General features: G+C 37.8%; 1 protein-coding gene across 2 annotated transcripts in view; it reads right to left on the bottom strand.

Moving 5' to 3' along the window:
- SPAG16 (sperm associated antigen 16) overlaps window positions 1-20,774 on the bottom strand; it is a 590,759-nt gene that overhangs the window by 537,187 nt on the left and 32,798 nt on the right. Inside the window, exons 7-9 of one of the 2 annotated variants that reach the window (XM_060781324.2) lie at window positions 18,081-18,198; window positions 16,978-17,047; window positions 8,223-8,371 (exon numbers count right to left, since the gene is read on the bottom strand). In XM_060781324.2, the coding sequence (XP_060637307.2) occupies window positions 8,223-8,371; window positions 16,978-17,047; window positions 18,081-18,198 (337 nt within the window). The remainder of the gene's footprint in view (window positions 1-8,222; window positions 8,372-16,977; window positions 17,048-18,080; window positions 18,199-20,774) is intronic. The other variant, XM_067470372.1, reaches the window with a different exon arrangement.

Here is a 20,774-nt window from a genome sequence, read left to right as displayed (position 1 = left end):
CTTTCCAGTAAGGTTCTCCTGACTACTGTAACAATCACAATATATTTGGTAGAGGTGGAGGGCACAGAGGTCTTTGGGCAATGAAGCTGACAGTTTTAGCTTCTTATGTGACACACCAGGAAAGTGGACTCACCCTTTTGTTCACTGTGAAGTGGAAAGGACCCAACTCTGGCAATTTTCATGACTTAACAAGACCTCCTCATATAGTATCTATTCCATCACTACTAAGTTCAATAATCGTTTTCTGAGTTACCTAGAACTGTTTCTCCAATAAGAGATCACTCAAGGTCTACAACGTCAGAAAGATTTTACAAGCAGGGTGATGCTGAGCATGATCTGGCAATTTTTGTACAATGGTCTTGGGTAGAAATAAGGCTCTGGCTTGAAACCTGGATGTGTTCTGGATTCATCATTTCTATGTGGAGTAAATATTCAAGCCTTGTTGGATTAAGTCGTGTTTCTTTGGCAATGTAAAATTATGAGTCTGTTTTGTGAAATGTATGACAAAATTGTGGTTCAGAATACAATGTTTGGTATGAATTGAGAGCAACTATTATATGGAAGCCTGGGAGACAACCCCCTCAAGATTACCTGGCATCATGGTTGCCTTCAGATTTATTTCCTCCTTGGAAATATGACCAGCTTTGTAGAAAAAACCAACTCACTGAGATTATGAACTCTTGTGATCTCTGGAATTGTAGGAAGAACAAAGGAATAACAAGAAGGCAACTTATAACAGAGTATCTTCTTTCCCTTTTTTTTCAGGAGAAGATAAAGCTGTATTTTTACCATAATTTCTACCAAATATAATCTAGAAAATTTCATGCCTCCAAACTATGTTTTGTTCTGAAATCAGGTAACCAGTGCTTGAGTTATATGTGCCTTGAGGATATGAGAGAAATAATTTGGATACTCCTCCTGAGAGATGACTGAGAGCCATTCTGGATTTTATATGGAAGTAGAAGGGGCCTCCAGATTATGTGCTATGAACTGGATTATATGGCAGTTTAGACTCATATATTTCACAGCAGATAATGTGGTCTGGGCTTTAGTACAGCTGGTAAATCACCAGCAATAATAAGATTTACCAACTGAAAGGTTACCAGTTCGAAGCTCCAAGTTGGCATGAACTCCCGACTGTCAGCCCAGGTTACTGTTGACCTAAGCAGTTCGAAAACAGCTTGAGGTGTAAGTAGAGAAATTAAGTACTGCTAAAAAAGCAGGGGAGGTATTTTACAACACCACAAAGAAAAAGATCAGAAAATGTCAGTGACCAAAAGGAAAGAGGAAGCCCTGAATGCTCTTCATCATAGAGGATGGAGCAACAACACCCCCATGTGGCTGGATTCGAGCACAACCCCCAAGGTACCAAAAAGCTGGACATCGACGCAACATACCTCCTTTCTGTTTTGTTTGTCTCTTTCCTGTCTATCCAAAAACAGAATTGAATATTTGCCATGTATGTGTACTGTGATCCACCCTGAGTCTCCTTTGGGAGATAGGATGAAATATAAATAAAGTATTATTATTATCATCATCATCATCATCCACTGATAATCTAGATAATATGGCAGTATAGAAGGGGCCTGAGAATCTATTATTGTCACATCACATGGCTTGGTTCTTCTGGTCAGAACTGGCAAATCTGTCACTTGCCTATGCTGTCTTTTTCTCCGAGCAATACACAGAAATATTCAATCACTATGAGTGTGTAGAATGTGTGAAGAGTGAAGAAAGAGAAATGAAATGGATCACAACTGGAAATACGAAGGTGGATGGGAGATGACTGAAGATGAAGTAAGAAACGGAAGTTAAAAGAAGACTAAAATACGTCAGGATTATAAACTAAAAGCGATGAGGAGGTGTGTGTTGTTTGAACAGAGGAAGAACACTAATTTTAAAGAGGTTTAGCACGCCTCAAGGGAAGCTTTGGCCTGATCTGGTTTCCTGCCAAAGCAAGTGGCATCAAGCTTCCATCTTACAGGTTTTAGGTGGTAGCCTCCTCCTCCACTCTAAAGTATGCCAGATACTTTTGTAGATGTACAAGAAAACCTATCATCTGCAGAGGTGCATCTGCAGTATCATCTGCAGAAATAGAAAACAATCTATCATGAGCAAATATTGGAAGCAGAGTTGTTCTCATGTTTACACCCATGCTCAATCCCCAGCCAAGATAGCTCAGTTTGTAGACAGTGGTTTGTGGAAGTGAGCTTCCTTTCAGCTCAGTGTAAGAAACCAATATTATATTGTCAAACAATATTTCCACAGGCTGAGAATACTAACAGCTGCATGTACATATCCCAGTACCTACAATAATCCATATTTTCAGGTAGCAACAACTGAAACCAATCTCATGAAACCATACTAGAAAGTGCTTTTATTAAGATCAGTAATGGCATCCAGGTCAGTTAGGAAATGGAAAGATTTTATTTTATGAAACATAATATTGTAACTTGAAAACAAGTCACTGGACAGCTGTAATCCCTTATAAATCAACTGACAGGAACAACACAAACTCATATTAAAATTGTGACCTAAATGCTGCAAAAAAGTGTAAAGTGAAACAGAGAAGCATAAAAACCAACTAAGGAAACAGGGAAATTGTTTTTCCATGACAAACAGTAAATGTTCCAGTTGATGACTACAGAGCAGACTAATCCAGTTAATTACTATTTCATAAAAATTAGCTAGCATATAGATTTGGCTTTTTTTTACTTTTGTAACTTCAGCATAATCTAAAAACAATTAAGATTGAATATTATACTCCCAAAAGGCAACCTCAATGTTTAAAAATACAATGTAAATAATTCAAGTTATCAGAAAAAGCAGCAATAAATCTAATGTAGTTGTGCTAGATTAGAGTGATTTGACACCACAAGAAATAACTGTTAATGCTGATTTAACTTCTTTGGCGTTTATTTACATATTCAGAGCTTTGTTTAAATATTGTTCAAAAGATTTAGGAGGCAAAATCCATAATTCAGAAAAGAACCATTAATTTCTAAAATAAATACTGCTATAAATCAACACATGTGCCCTTTTTGACTTACTGTAGATTTCCAAGCCCTTACTTAGCATTTCAGTAACATTTTTCTGGAAGAAAGAAAGTTCAACAAAGGATCATGCATAATTTACACCAAAACCACAAATAGAAAATAAGGTGATTGTTAACTATAGTTTGTTATACAGGCATCCTCAAAATGTGGTTCACCATCCTAGCTATGGGTGAATTTGTTGTTTGGTAAATTACAATGAGACTTTCAAACCTGCCAAACAAATCACAAAAAGAAGGGTATGCGTGGAAAGGTGTATGGAGGAGGGGGCACAAAGAAGTCAAATGCAGAGGCAATGGGAAAGTAGGAAAATGATACATTCTGTTATCTAAATACCTAGTGCTGTGTGACCAACAGTAGGCTAAATAACAGCAACGATGGTAATTATATGCTGTCTTCTTTTTTTTTTTTTTTGGAGTAAGAACCAAAGTGGTTCAAAAAGGATAAAATAAAAAAATAAGAAAATAAGAAAACATAATAAAAATAAAAATAATCACATAAAATAAAACCATTTTAAAAGTCTGCTTAAACAATAAAGTTTTGTCCACTGTTGAAGGAAAGCTGGGAGAGAGTCAGCCTCGTTTTCTGCAGAAGGAATTTCTAGAAAGTATGAGTAGCTGTTGAGAAAGCTCTCCCTCACACCTTCACCACGTGAGTCTGGACCAAGGCCTCTTCTACACTGCCATATAAAATCCAAATTATCTGAACTGAATTATATGAGTCTACACTGCCATATAATCCAGTTCAAAGTGGATAATCTGCATTTTATATTAAAGTTCCCTGTATCTACCAAGCTTGTAACTCTATCGAAAAAAGAGATAAGATTAGTCTGCCATGAATTTGTTTTTGGGAAATCCATATTGACTTTTAGTGATTACAGCATTTCTTTCTAAGTGATTGCAGACTGCCTCCTTAATGATCTGCCCCACAATCTTTCCTGGTATTGATGTCAGGATGACTGGACAGTAATTTTTTGGGTCCTCTTTTTTCCCTTCTTGAAGATTTGCTCTCCTCCAGACTGCTGGGACTTCTCCTGTTCAAGAATTCTCAAAGATTATTTCCTGTGGTTCTGAAATTACTTCTGCTAGTTCCTTCAGTGCTCCTGGATATAGTTCACCTGGCCTGGAGACTTGGAATCATTTATTAGCCAGGTATACCTTGACTAATACTTCACCTAGTTTTAATAAAGGGTGTCCTTAGGCAAGCAGCTGGCCATAGATTACTGGACCAGACATGTCTGATACAATAGGTATCTTCTTATGCCTCACATTGGGAATTTTTATCCCAGAAAGATTATGATAGAATATACAATTGCACACCTGGGGATTTCACTAAATCTACTCAATCTGGTGTATGGGTGTAACTAGTTTAATTATAAGAGAATTAGTTGACTATTAATATTACAAGCTTTGTTGTTCATTCGTTCAGTCGTCTCCGACTTTTCGTGATCTCATGGACCAGTCCACGCCAGAGCTCCCTGTCGGCCGTCACCTCCCCCAGCTCCTTCAAGTTCAGTCCAGTCACTTCAAGGATGCCATCCATCCATCTTGCCCTTGGTCAGCCCCTCTTCCTTTTGCCTTCCACTTTCCCCAGCATAATTGTCTTCTCTAGGCTTTGCTGTCTCCTCATGATGTGGCCAAAGTACTTCAACTTTGTCTCTAGTATCCTTCCCTCCAGTGAGCAGCCGGGCTTTATTTCCTGGAGGATGGACTGGTTGGATCTTCTCGCAGTCCAAGGCACTCTCAGAACTTTCCTCCAACACCACAGCTCAAAAGCATCGATCTTCCTTCGCTCAGCCTTCCCTAAGGTCCAGCTCTCACATCCGTAGGTTACTACAAGGAATACCATGGCTTTAACTAGGCGGATCTTTGTTGCCAGTCTGATGTCTCTACGCTTTACTATTTTATCGAGACTGGACATTGCTCTCCTCCCAAGAAGTAAGCGTCTTCTGATTTCCTGGTCACAGTCTGCATCTGCAGTAATCTTTGTGCTTAGAAATACAAAGTCTGTCACAGCCTCCACGTTTTCTCCCTCTATTTCCCAGTTGTCAATCATTTTTGTTGCCATAATCTTGGTTTTTTTGATGTTTAGCTGCAACCCAGCTTTTGCGCTTTCTTCTTTCACCTTGATTAGAAGGCTCCTCAGCTCCTTACAAGCAGGCACTATAAAATGTTGTATTTTATCCCAGGTGTAAGTGCATTGATTAACATGGAAGAAAACATTAATAAACAGCCTATCATCCTAATTCCAATGCGCAGATCTGCTACCATCATCCTATCATTAGCAGATAGGTCAGAATCAGGAATTCTATGTTTCCGTTGGGTCCTTGGTATCTGCTGAGGTTTGCCTTTAGGACCAGCCATAGATACCACAATCTGTGGTCGGGGGGAGCTACCAGTTAAATCTCTTCCCAGAAAAAGGCTTCCAGGTACTATGCAAAACAAATATATTAAGTGAAAGCACTCTAAACTGGAAGTTTGCATAATATGTGAGCCCATGACATTACAATTGGCAATTATTCCAGTGCTTCTGGTTCTAGCCACAAAACACTAGTCCCACACTAGTATTTTATGAAAACATTGTTGTCTGCAAGCGCCTTGTGATATAGGTTAAAGGGTCATCCAACTAGGTTTTACTGCTTAGCCTATCTAGTAACCACATGTGAATTCTGCTTTTATCTAGACACATCAAACATATGTGAATACCTTCCATGAGGATTCTGAGAGAAGTACAGAATCACTGATTGATTTCCAGTTCAAAAATGTAAGAAAAAAACCATCATGTAAGAAAATAGCTTGACCTCTTCTGAACATTTCTATCATCCACTAGAGTAATTCTGTCACATTTCTCAGCAAAATAGATTGAACACAATTATTATTACACATATCCTTGTAACTCCAAGATTACAGGTTTCCAATTTCAGTCTCAGTATAAAGTATATGTTTCATCATTCACTCTACTATTAAGAAGGCCATTATAATACAATTCAGATACGTTTAGAGTTATGTGTTTGCGCTTTTGTACATTTTACACTACAGAAGTTCTTCTCATCAAAGCATAATAGCTGAACTTGTGAAATCGAATGACAAAAGTATCAACAAAAACCATGTATTTTACAAATGGTTTTGCTAAAATATGGTCTCAAAAGTGCTGTATAGTACCACATATGCATCAATAATGAGACATACAGGGTAAGAATGCTTGTGAAACTTATGTGTAACAATACGTCCACATTTTCTGAGAGGGAGAAGAGTCCAGAACCCAGATATTCCACTCCCTCGTGATTTAAATTTGTATCAAAACTATCAGCTAGACTTATATGATTAAGAAATCCATTATTAGTAGCACACAATTTTTCAGCCAGTTCAACAATTCAACTTTTGGTTTGATTCCAATTAACTGCTAGCAGATTTTGTTCTGGTTAAGGGTCATACAGTTGTAGCATCACCAAAACCTATGGAAACATATGGCAAAAAGTAAGTTTGTGAACCTGTTAAGAATGTATTTCTCCCGTTCCAGATGGGAATAAATGGCTGGTCACTGTCTCTGAGTTGTCAATTACATTTTAAGATTTATCATTATTCCCATAAGTTGTTAGTAATTCATAAGATTGTGCAAATGAATCCCTATTAAGAAAAATGCAAAAAAAAAGGGGGGGGGGGAATTAAGATTTGAAACAGTCACCAATTCTGTAACATTCAGAAGCCTCTCAAAATCAATTTAATTTTCATTATAAGCATTAAGAGGTCATTGCTAGACAGAGGTTGCTTGACAGTCGCTATAAGGAAGGGCAGCTAGCTGGGCGGGAGATTGAGAACACAGCATTCTGGGAAATGTAGTTTAGGAAGGCGAGGCCCTCTGTGGCAGAAAATTCAAAAGGTCCTGCCCTAAACTACATTTTCCAGAATGCTGTGCTCAACATCAGAAAGCCCCAATGCAGCAGCCAGCCATTTAGAGTCAGTCTAACAATAATAAATAAAATTATTGAATATTCAAAGAGAACTAAAGTAAGAATAGAATAAATCTGTACTATGTTGAAGTTTTATGGATAATTGTGTGTCATATAGGCACACTGTTAGACATTTAAGAAGATTCCTGTTATGGCTTTTTGGAGGGTAAATGTTTTTGTCTAAACTACTACAAATCCCCAAACATTAGTATATGTGTGAATATTTCTGAAACTTCAGAGGATTGAGGCTCTGGTTATCTTTGTGCATTGTATACAAAATTCAACTAGACAGCTCTTGCAGTTTGGTTAAAAAAATATTATTTGTAAAAAAATTCAAAAATTAGTGGATGAGTGTAATGTTCTGAAATTTGGTGGGATAACAGTGGAAAATGTGTGGTGCAATTATAGCAAATTTCAAAACGAGGGAGAAATGAGCCCCTGAAGTTTCCCCACTTGCTCAATTACTTAACAGAAAAAGTAACTAAAATTTATTATTTTGTTATAGTTACAAAAAATTAGGTCCATAATTTCAGAAACACCCTCACAACTGATTCACCCCTTCCCCAATTTTGTAATGCATATTGAAACATGTTTTTTATTGATCGCACAGCCCTATTAGCTACTATCGGCAGCAAAGAAACAGGACATACATAGCCATTATTGGAAATAAAAGAAATGTATTTTTAGAAAATCTGTTGTGGAGGAACAAGTGTAAGGTTTTTCAGCTTCTGCTCACTCCTGAAAATGTGGAGCTTTAGAATCTCTAACATATGAGAAGCAGATGAGGCCAAGCACAGTGGAGTTTAGATTTATGATATTTAATCATACTACCAGTTTTTCCACACACTAATAACTATTATTCTTTCTCATTGTCCCTCCGCACAGTGTTCCCAATTAGCTATTTCACATAGCTGCTCGACATTTGCAATCACCTTTCAAATACTTCAAGCTCCCAGACTACCATATCTCCAATTAACACAGAAAAAGTAACTAATGTTTCCCACTGAAATAGTGCCAAAGCCTAGATTTAAATCTACAAAGAATTCATGTTTCCTAGGAATTTCGGACTAGCTTCAGGACTATAAGATGTACACCATAGAAATATGGAAATTCCTATAGCAAGCTCTGATGCAGCCAATTATAGTGATATCTGCAGTTTCACAAATCACATAATATCAAAACAAATCTTGGAAAGGCTGAGCAAAGGGAAATTTTCATACCTTTGGAAATCTCTTGCACATCTGTTTTGTTGGATCTTTGGCCGGATCATAGGGATGAACTCCAGAATACGCATTTTGGTCCTTGGCTTCTCTGAGAGCTCTTTGGGATGGTCCTTCTAATCTCTCATCCCTTTCACACCTATGACCTGCTATAACATTTTTAAAGAAGTCTCAGTATTTATTTTTCATAGGAAGACAACATATATTTAAATTTTAAATATCATTCATATCTTATTCACTTAAATTCTCTTTTTATTTCAGACCAATCAGCTTCTAACTGAAGTAGTAATATTTCCATATGGATCCCCAAATTAAACAGAGGGTATGAGTGCTTCTTCACTAAATTCTTCTGAGCATTCATGACAACTGATACTATATCCCTGACCAAAGATGTAGCTATGGGAACAGGTAACAACTTTGGTCAGGTAACTTGAATCATTAGTGCAGGGGTCCTCAAATAGTAATGTTCAATTATCCGGGCAAACTCCAAAAGGGGACCTAGACAGAGAAGAATAATCCATTTGTGTGTGTGTGTGTGTGGGGGGGGGGGGGGTTCTGAAGAAATCAACAACAATAAGAACAACAATTTTATTATGGTCCATAGACCCATCAGGGTGCTGAAGGAGTAAAATAATTTCCCCTCATTTTTGCTGGTTATCCCCCACCCCTCTGATATCATAAATGATGGTTGTTTTGACAATGGTGATGGGGGGGGGGGGGAGAGAGAAAGAGAAGAGGAACACAGGGTGGATGGCTTAACTCCTTCAACTCCCCCCCCCATGAACTATTATTCTCTATCTAGCACCCCCTTGTGGCCTCTGCCCAGATAATAAAACAGTACCCCTCAAACTTTTTAAACAGAGGTCTGGTTTCATGGTCCCTCAGACTGTTGAGGCATTGGGGAGTGAACTAGAGCTTGCTTGCAAAAAACTTGAACTAATTCCTATGCACATTGCACATATCTTATTCCTAGGGCAAAAACATGAAAGAACAATACAATAGTTTAAATGAAGAATAATCTTAAGTTTAATCAAAATAAACTTACCAGTGTTTCAATGGGAATTGTGGAACTGCTTTTGACTGATGAGATAGTCATGCTAATTAGGACTGTTGTTGTCATGTGCCTTCAAGTCATTTCAGACTGAGGGCCACCTTAAGTCTAAAGTTTAGGGTGCAGGCCTGGTAAAAGTGCTGGCTTTAGCCTAAATGGTTCTGGCCCAGCTTACCTGTCTTACCTTATGAACCATCTAAGACCCTAAGATCTTCTGGGGAGGCCCTGCTTTCGGTCCCACCTTCTTCACAGATTCGGTTGGCGGGAACGAGAGACAGGGCCTTCTCAGCAGTGGCCCCTCGGCTGTGGAACGCCCTCCCTAGGGACATCAGATCGGCCCTCGCCCTCTTAACATTTCGCAAAAACGTTAAAACCTGACTTTTTGAGCAAGGTTTCCCAAATGCAGCGTAGCAGACAAACTCTCATCTTTGGAATGACTGGACAATGCGACTGGATAATGATTTTAGTAATGAGACGCTGAGGATCTATATTTTTATTGGTTTCATTATTTTATTAAATGTTATTTATGCTAAATGTTTTAATTGTTTTTATATTGTTGCAGGCATTTGTAAACTGCCCTGAGTCACCCTCGGGCTGAGAATGGCGGTATATAAATATGGTAAATAAATAAATAAATAGATCTTGGAGGGCCTTAGCTTCGGGGGGGGGGGGGGCTGTATTAGCATATACAAAGTAAAGAACCAATGAAAAGGAAAAAAACTCATTAAAAATTAGAAGATGTCTATCTTGTCATTCACCTGAATGATTCTCAAAGTGGCTTCTAATAAATTTTAATAACACAAACACAAAAACCACAAACCCCCAGAAACCAACATCATGCTTTGGACAAACAATAAACCACAAATGCTTCCCTTCCAGTGTCATAGGATGCTATCAGATATCTTCAATAAATGTTTATTTAGCATAACTCAAAGCAAGAGAGAAGGTATGCCCACAAGTGAAAAATTGTCAAAAATGCTACAATGGACAGAATAATATTAGAATGATATTAAATGGTCTAGAAAGAGGCAGCTAACTCTCACAAAGAAAATTGCTTCTGTCCATCACAGGGAAGCCCATGGCACCATCTCAATATTCCAAAACATTTTATTTGTACCTCGCTATCATCTCCCCAAGGAACTCGGTGTGGCTTACATGAAGCCGAGCCCACAATACATCAGCAAAAACAACAACAACAACAGCAATACAAAACAATAAAATGAAACTCATAAACAAAAAAGCAGCAAACATTAACAATAGTACGACAACGCTTAAAAACCTATGGCTGGGCCAAATGTAATAATTAAAATTTTAAAAAATAATCCTGAGCATGACCAGGTGAAATATATAACTAGGAGAGAATTTCGGAGAGGAAAGGGCGTGCAGACCATCCTAAATCATTGATAAGGTGCATTTAGGGACATATTGCTGGGAGTTTCCTTATTCTGGGAAGGCACACTGGAACAACCATGTGATCCTCCCTATATATGTTTTCTGGGCTAAATCAAATTGAGTCAATAGTATGTTTTATAAAAATAGTAATCATGCCCAATTGACTAAACAAACTGGATATTCTAATTCTTTAAAAGTAAAACAAATCTAAAATAAAAATAAATCAACCTTAAAACCTTTTGTACAAAGAAAGGAAAGCCCACTCAAAATACATACAGAACTTCCATTCATGGGATGAGGCCCTGAAGAACTTTCCTTCTGACAAAATCTACTGTATTAAGACATTTAAAATAATGCAAAGCATTGAAGTTTTTGTATAACTATCTCATTATTTTATTTTAAGGGATGCATATGGGGAAACACTGTTCCTTAAAACAAGTTCCTAGTCTTATGAATACTTTAAAAACCAAGTGTTTCATCATGGTAAAAATATCTTGCTCTAGAATACTGTATTTCCCTAAACATTACACATTGAAGAAATGTATTCTTTGTTTGGAAGTGTCACTCACGGTAGATCATGACTAACAGCTACATTGCTCAGGGGACACTGTGTTTGTTTGTACTTGTGAAATTAAACATATTTGCAAACTGCTACAGAATTACGAAAGCCCAGAGGTGTACACAGAAACTGATGTTTGAACACATGCTCAAGTTCTACAGAATTATTGTGATTCACTAACTCATATTTTGAGACTTCCTGTTCCCTTTTTTCTATTTCATCTTTTGAAATTCACAATCAAAGCACTTTCAACAAATGGCACCCAGCCTCTGTTTAATAACAATAATAACAACAGCAAAAATTTAATTTGCTGCTCAACTCTCCTGTTGGCTCAAGGGAAGAGCACAATATAGTTTAAACATATCACCATAGAATACACACAATGGATGGATAGATAGATAGAGAGATAGATAACTACTCTATCACTACTATAAACTAAAAACAAAACAAAACTAAATTAAGCCAAATAAAGATAGCAAACACCGCACACAAACACCTCTACTACACTACCACAAACAAATACATAAAAACCAAATCAAATATTTAAATCTGTCAACTTCTTAAACTTCTTTTTAATATCAAACCAAACTACTTTTTTCTAACTAAAGAAAAAAACATATATCTACTGTATGTATGTATGTATGTATGTATGTGTGTGTGTGTGTGTATGTGTGTGTGTATATATATATATATATATATATATATAAAATACAGGTTGAGTGTCTCTTAACCAGAATACATGGAAGACTCCAAAATTTAAAATTGGATTGGCCCAGAAAGTAACATCCTTGCTTTCAGGACTCTGTACACAAATGTTGTTTCATGCATTAAAATATATTAAAATATTATATAAAATTACCTTCAGGTCATACATAGCATGTGTAATAATAATAATAATAATAATAATAATAATTATTATTATTATTATTATTATTATTATTATTATTTATACCCTGCCACCATCTCCCCGAAGGAACTCAGTGTGGATTACATCAAATACAAATACAACAGTACATCAAAAAAGCAAACAAGCAAATAAAACAATATAAACATATAACTAAACATATAAGCAATAACACACAAGAGATTTAAAATACAATGGCAGGGCCAGATGGAATAGATTAAACATTTTAACTGGTGCTCCTTTCAGGGAGCGGTCAACCCTCCTGTTTAAGGAGCTCCACTGGCTGCCGTTCATTTTCCGGTCCCATTTCAAGGTGCAGGTTCTTACCTACAAAGCCCTGAATGGTTTGGGACCCGCCTACCTGCATGACCGCATTTCTGTGTATGAACCCACACAATCTCTTCGTTCCTCTGGAGAGGCCCTGCTCGCGCTCCCACCTCCATTGCAGGTGCGATTGGTGGGGACAAGGGAGAGGGCCTTCTTAGTGGTGGCCCCTCGACTCTAGAATTCACTTCCCAAGGACATCAGGCATGCCCCAATTCTGGCAGTCTTTAGGAGGAGCCTGAAAACATGGTTGTTCCAGTGTGCCTTTCTAGAATAATGAACTCACGGCATTGTGCCCTCTAAATGCACTTTACACCGCCTTAGGATTGTTTGTACGCTCTCACCAATGCCCCATCTTTTCTATCTTGTTCATGCCTAGCATTATTTTTTAACTTTAATTACATTTGGCCCAGCCATAGATTTTAAATGTGTGTTGTATTACTGTCATTTTTATTGCTTTTCTGTTTATGAGTTTTATTTTAATTGTTTTATTGTTGTTGTTATTGCTTGTATTGATGTATTGTGGGCTCGGCCTCATGTAAGCCGCACCGAGTCCCTTGGGGAGATGGTAGCGGGGTACAAATAAATTATTATTATTATTATTATTATTATTATTATTATTATTAAAACACTGGGTATGTATAAAGTAGGGTATGTCTAGACATGGGGTTTTTAGAGAGTGATGTTGGAAGACCAATCCAATGGATAGATAAAGTGCTTCAGAGGACATGTAGAAGGAAATTGGTCAGATCGGGCATTATTTCCTTTATTCAAGGAAGGCACACTGGAACAGCCACATTTTAAAGCTCCTCCTAAAGACTGCCAAAGTGTCTGATATCTTTAGGGAGTGAGTTCCAGAGTCGGGGGGCCACCATGTACACAAAATAAATAAATTTTGTGTTTGGACTTGGGCCCCATCTCCAAAATTGTGTAAATAAAACCAATAAAATCTAAAACAGTTCTGGTCTCAAGTATTTTTGATATAGGATATTGAACCTGTATCAATCTTCAGATCCCACAAGTGTAATCTTTCCTACTTTATTTATGTCAAGACAGCACCCAGTCCTTATTTATCTGACCTCTCTTTGATCAAATTAGATAATTTGATCATTTCAAAGATCTTCAAAATCCATGCTTGAGACTTCCTATTGCAATTGTCTTTTAGACAGGGCTGTCTGAAAGATTTAAAACTGTTGCCTTCCCATATTATGGCAATCCAAATAAAACTTTCTGAAACGTGCAAGCACTTTTTCTGCATGACTCTCATGAAAATTTGGAAACTTGTAAGCACTGACTTGTCTGTTATCTATTTAAATGTCAGCAGTCCTGCCGGCACAAGGGTTTAGGATAGATTCAGAGTCTGAAATGACATACATCATGAAATCACAATTATTGTTACTATAGAATCATTATCTCAGAAAGAAGTTGTTGTTGTGCTGTTGTGTATTTCAAGTCATTTCCAACTCTTGGTGATCCCAAGGCAAACCTATGTTAGGATTTTCTTGGTACAATACGTTTAGAGAGGATATTCCTTTGCTTCCCTCCACAGGCTGGGAGAGCATGACATCCAAGTAGCAATTTGAATCCTAATCTCTAGAGTTGTGTTCAACACTTAAAACACTACATCTTGCTGAACATTCTGGAATTCAGAGTAAGTAGCTAAAATTTAGATCAGCACTGTTGTTTTGTTTACTAGGCACATTTTTTGTTGTGTCAGGAGTGACTTGAGAAACCGCAAGTCGCTTCTGATGTGAGAGAATTGGCCGTCTGCAAGGACATTGCCCAGGGGATGCCCAGATGTTTTGATGTTTTACCGTGCTTTTGGAAGGCTTCTCTCATGTCCCCGCGTGTGGAGCTGGAGCTGATAGAGGGAGCTCATCTGCGCTCTCCCCGGATTCGAACCTGCGACCTGTCGGTCTTCAGTCCTGCCGGCACAGGGGTTTATCTCACTGCGCCACCAGGGGCACATGATTTTATACAAAACTATACACAAAATAAATCTAGCCATATAACCATAGAACAATTGTAACCCGACCCCAAGCCAGTTTACTTGGAAGGAAGTCACACCGAATTCAATGAGATCTCCTTCTAAATATGCTCGGAACTGTAGCTTAATCACATTTCACAGGAGTATTTATTTTTATAGCATGTCATTTCTGTTTAAGCTACTGGAAGGTGAGTAAAATTAGAATAATCCAGTATAGAGGATGGAGGCCTCATAAAAGAAACATATCAATGTTCAATTGCCAGGCTTGCAAATATATTTCACAAAACTATTTAAAGGAAAAGAAATGTTCATAATCTAGATTTATAAAACTTGCCAAATAATTTGATTTTCTACCAGTCCATTTTCCAGCCAACCAAAAGGAGTATAAGTAGCAATAGCAATATACACTGCATTTTGTTTTCCTATTTTGATTTGTCAGTCTCAATCCAAACATAAAAATGCATACTCATTTTAGTCAGGTCCCAGTTGTTCAATTTAGTAAGTTTTATCTGCTAATATAAAAAGCACCCATTCAAAATGATCTGTACGACCAGATTCACTTTTCGCTTGATATGAATCAGTCTTATCTTTAAACTGGAACATGCTTTTAGCAACTGAAAAGCTCTGTAGAATCCAGCCTGTGAGCAGAACTATCCCCACAGGGCATAATAGTGTCCTATCCCAGTCTATACAGTCTAGTAGGCCATTAAAATGAATTAAAAATCTGGGGACACCCCTTAAGTCTACGTTCAACATAAAAGCTTTAGCTAAGTAGAGATACAAAAGGCACATGGACCTTCCTTTCCTTTTAACAGCCTTATGTGGTTGCTATGTACAAATTACAGGGTTTTTATCAGAGCAGCAATTAAGAGTGTCAGACAGAGGTCATGTCTACATCAGCCCTTTGCACACAGGGATTTTTTTGTGTGCACATGAGACACAAACTCTGCATTCATAACTTTAAGCATATGGAACCTTTTTTAAAAAAAACTCCATATAGAACAACATTGATGTTGTCTTTTGCCACATCCAAAGACGTCTCCTTCATTCCTAGTGACAGCCCACGTTAGGAACTGCTTAAACATAGGCAGAGGGGCAAACCAAAAATAGATTTTCCATCACATAGAAGTAAAGGCAGATTTCCATAGAACCAAGAATAAATCTGTAAAGATTAGACACAAGCAAGAAGAAATCTCTCAAGGCTCCACAGAAGAAAAACACAATTCACAGAGGCAAAGTCTCCCCAATGAAAGAGAGAGGGGGTGAGTATTCTTCCTACAATATTCTTGTTCTTGGCTAGATATGATTTCCTTTCCGTTCTTGAAGCCAGAGAACTGTCATTTTGTGTATTATTTAGCCCGCAAGATACTGCAGTCACTTAGTGCCTAAAAGTTCCTTCTTCTAACCAATATACCAGTGGGTTGTTGTATACACAACATGCAAACTATCTACAGACCCACCAAAAAAATCCAACAAATGCTATGTTCAGCAAAGGACAAGAGGGATCCTCTCACTTCTGCAGGAGTCTACCATACACCGTGCAGCTGTGGACAAGTCTACATAGGGACCACCAAACACAGCACCCAAACATGAATCAAGGAACATGAAAGGCACTGCAGACTACTTCAGCCAGAGAAGTCAGCCATAGCAGAGCACCTGATGAACCAACCTGGACACAGCATTTTATTCGAGAACACAGAAATGCTGGATCACTCCAACAACCACCATGTCAGACTACACAGAGAAGCCATTGAAATCCACAAGCATGTGGACAATTTTCAACAGAAAGGAGAAACCATGAAAATGAACAAAATCTGGCTACCAGTATTAAAAAAACTCTAAAATTACACTGGACTGCAGAATTCTCAGAGTTGGAATTGTGCAGCCAGCCTGGAACAAATGATTTGTCACAAAGGGTCATTTATTAAGATGTGTGTGCTATCCTTTTTATTCTTATAGTCATGTTTTAATGATTTTATGCTATTTTAAATTATTAACCTTTTAATATGATCTTTTTCAAAATGCATATTTTGTCAGGCTATGGTGGCACAATGGGTTAAACCCTTGTGCCAGCAGGACTGCTGACTGACAGGTCAGCTATTCGAATTTGGAGAGAGTGGGTTGAGCTCCCTCTGTCAGCTCCAGCTCCGTATGCAGCGACATGAGAGAAGCCTCTCAAAACGATGGTAAAACATCAAACATCCGGGCACCCCCTGGGCAACATCCTCGCAGACAGCCAATTCTCTCACACTAGAAGCAACTTGCAGTTTTTCAAGTCGCTCCTCACACCAAAAAAATAAAAATAAAAATCAGGCTATTAGCCATATTTTTTAAAGTCTGTTGTAAGCCACTTTGAGTACCATATCAGAAGAAAGACAAGATCTAAATTAAATAAACACATCAAATTGTATCATTCATTAAATAGTCTCTGCATTTAATGTGCAAGAAAAGTACCAACATTTACATTCATTTGAATAATATTTCAGATCCAAAAATTTTCTCCAAGTCGTGACTTTCTGAAAAGAATGGAGTGCTTACCTCTAGACACAGGAATGTGAGTATTGCTGCCACACTCTAATCTTTGTAATGTTGCCTGCAAGCCTGTAATCTAAGAAATGGAAAGGATAAAAAGAGAATTTTACTTAAAATTCTCCTGCTGAGAAAAATACTAAGCATGTGATATATAAATATGCTAAGAATCTAAAATCCTGTACTGAGAAACACAGAATAATAATCCATCAAAATGTACATTATGAACTCTTCCTCTTCCATACATTCAGTCAGCGCAGTGAAAGAGGGGGGAAAGTTATTTCCCATTTCAGTCAGGATCTTGGCACAGCAAGGCAGGAACTGTCCTTTCTTTTCCACTCTTCTTTCAGGTTTTGTGCAAATGACAGTTTTTCAGCACACAGTGTATCTTAAATATGTAATACTCAGGTCTGAGCATCTCAAAACCTATTTTTGCTTAATAATAATGGCCTTTGTGTGGCTCTTCTCTCAACTGCATAGCAGCTGTGTCTGACTGGGACAAAAATGTATATGGTATATATTATTACATTCTGTCCAACACTAGGAGAATACTCTTTTCTTCTATGGAGTACTAGCTAGCATTAGTTATGGTGCCACTGCCATTATCTCTAAAGCCCATTCTACACTGCCATATAAAATCCAGATTATCTACATTGAACTACATTGACAATGTAGACTCATATAATCCAATTCAAAGCAGATAATGTGGTTTGTCATCTTGATAATCCAAATTATATGGCAGTCTAGAAGTGGCCTGAAAGATCCTTCACCAGTGTCACTATCCATTACTGCTGTGTTTGGTACATGTAGTCTGGTTCCTTAGCAAAATCCTGTCTGACCTGGGAGGTTACATCACTGTCAATGGCACATTAGCATAGCCTCACAGGCTCCTTCTACACTGCCATATAATCCAGTTCAAAGCAAATAATCTGGATTTTATATGGCAGTGCAGAAGTGGCCACGGAAGCATGTAATTCCATCACCACAGAAAGGTAGTGTCATAGTAGGCACTTAACTGAATAATACAAATCAACTGAACAAATTATAATGAAATACCTCAAAATATCAATGATTTTCATGAATGTTTAAGTAAAAAGCAGTAACAGTTTTACCTCACCAACAACTCTATCTCGTTCCAAACTTGTAAGCACTTTTTCTCTTAGAAGATGTTCGTATTTTAATTTCAGCTGCCTTAACATTGGTTCATACGATGCATAATGTGCCTTTAGCCTATACACAATAAAGAAATAGAGGGAAAATACGTATCATGACTGCAAATGCTGAATTTCTGATTGCCTTGAAGGAAAATTGAGATTGCACTGTATTTCTTTCATGCAACTTTACAACTCTAGAAATGATTTATGATAATGACAAGCATTCATTTTTTTAAACTCCCTAAATATGCAAAAAAAATCCTGATCTTGGTACCTTCTCCTCTTTACAAAGAGACAGAATCACATTCCAAATTGTTGGAAATCTTTTCCTCACTATCCTTCTGCTGGGGATACATGATACTATAGCCCAGGGGTCCTCAAACTTTTTAAACAGAGGGCCAGATCACAGTCCCTCAAACTGTTGGAGGGCTGGATTACAATTTGAAAAGAACATGAATGAATTCCTATGCACACTGCACATATCTTACAGTATTTGTAGTGGGAAAAAACCTACTTAAAAACACTTAAAAACAATACAATAATTAAAATGAAGAACAATCTTATCATATATAAACTTATTAATATTTCAATGGGAACTGAGGGCTTGCTTTTGGCTGATGAGATAGGATTGTTGTGGTTGTGCTTTCAAGTTGTTTCAGACTTAGGTTGACCCTGAGCAAGGCCTGGGTAAATGACCTTGGAGGGCCATATCTGGCCCCGGGCCTTAGTTTGAGGACCCCTGCTATAGCCAGAGTACAGGACAAGATTGCCTTTAAATGGATGTTATTCATTACTAATTTAAGGAAACCCTAGAAACAATTTCAAACATAATACGAGCATCATATATTCATATGAACACTTTCTTCTGATTTTTAACATAAATTGGTTGAACGTCATAAAAATATGTTAATGTCTAGATCTCTAAAACACCTACAAGCTGCCTGTTCATGTTGATTCTCTCTAAAGCCATAGCCTCAGATTCCAAGAAGCACAATTTTCTCCAACCAGCTGTTCTGGTATCATCAACAAAGAATTCTTACTTTCTGAGGAGTTGCCAGATTAAGGCGCTTTCAATGTCTTCAAATGACCAATGATCCTCTCGTCAATAACTTTCCATCCTATGATGTTCACCCACTCTTGACTCAAGCAGCTTATACATTTTTAATGCATGGCAATTAAGGTTGTAAAGCAGAATATTCATCACAGAACTATAAGCTTCTATTATCACAGTCACTGCACAAGAAAAAAAATAGTATATTGCCTTTAACCTTCCACTGCAGTTGAAAGACAAACTTCTTCCAACTGCAGTGTCATGTTCCGGGGGGTTTTATCAAACAAACACAGGATGAGGCAAGACCACATTTACTTAAACCGAAAACTAAAATATTAAGTCTTTCAAAGGTCTGACTAACAAAACAGAAATAGAACACATGACTGCAGTAACACAAATCAAGGTCAAGAGTCCAATTATGCTGAGAGTACTACAAAGCCAGTTCAGGAGTAAGAATAAATGGTAGTCCTTTTTGCAGTCCAAAAGTCTGGTGCCAAAAATTCACTTAGAATAATGTTCCAGAATTCAAGAGTACAAAGTACTATCAAAATTCCAAGATCAAATCAGATAGTCAACAGTCAAAGTAAATGCCAACTTCATACCTCAAAGCCAGGAATGTAGTCCAAGATTCAGATTCCAGGGTTCAGGAAACAAGATCCAAGACAAGGTTACAGGAGAGGCAGAGTCCAAAACAGGATTACAGGAACAAGATTAGGGTCCAGAGTTCTAACCCAGGGGTAACAGTCCAAGGCATGAGTACCAAAGTACAACATTATCTGCTACCAAAGTTATCTGTTCCAAACCCCATATTTATCCAGATATCTCAGCTGCTCATATCATCAAATCTGTACAGATCATCACATAAGTCTGGGATGCATTCTTTGGGAAGGAAAGCCAGGCTAAGCCAGGGCAGACAAACCTCTAGCCATGACATGTAGAATGTTTAGTAGCGATCAACGGGTTCTATCAAAGTTATCTGTTAAAATAATGCTTTGTTTAATTCTTAAAATCCAGAACCTCAGAAAGATGATGATGAAAAGGCATTCCTTTCAGGAAGCTCTTAAGGCAGCGTTTCTCAACCTGGGGGCTGGGACCCCTAAGGGGGTCGCGGGAGGGTGTCAGAGGGGTCACCAAAGACCATCAGAAAACACATATTTCTGATGGTCTTAGGAACACAGTGCTCTCCGGAGGTAGGTAAACTACATCTCCCCTAAATCACTGTCAATTCCTCCCTGATCCCTGCAGTATCTTCTCCTGATCATGGGGGTTCTATGTGGGATGTTTGGCCCAATTCTATCATTGGTGGGATTCAAGGGGTACTTTGAGTGTAGGTGAACTATAAATCCCAGCAACTACAGCTCCCAAATGTCAAGGCCTCTTTTCTCCAAATCCACTAGTGTTCACATGTGAGCATATTGAGTATCTGTGCCAAGTTTGGTTCAATTCCCTCATTGATGGAGTTCAGAATGCTGTTTGATTGTAGGTGTACTATAAATCCCAGCAACTACAACTCCCAAATGACAAAATAAATTATCCCCCCCCCACAACCCCACCAGTATTCAAATTTCGGCATATCGCACATATTTGTATCAAATACATCC

The sequence above is a fragment of the Anolis sagrei genome, chromosome 1 (genome assembly GCF_037176765.1).
Source record: "Anolis sagrei isolate rAnoSag1 chromosome 1, rAnoSag1.mat, whole genome shotgun sequence".
NCBI lineage: Eukaryota > Metazoa > Chordata > Lepidosauria > Squamata > Dactyloidae > Anolis > Anolis sagrei.
The sequence above is the reverse complement of the archived record's forward strand: the minus strand, read 5'-3'. Positions and strand labels throughout refer to the sequence as shown.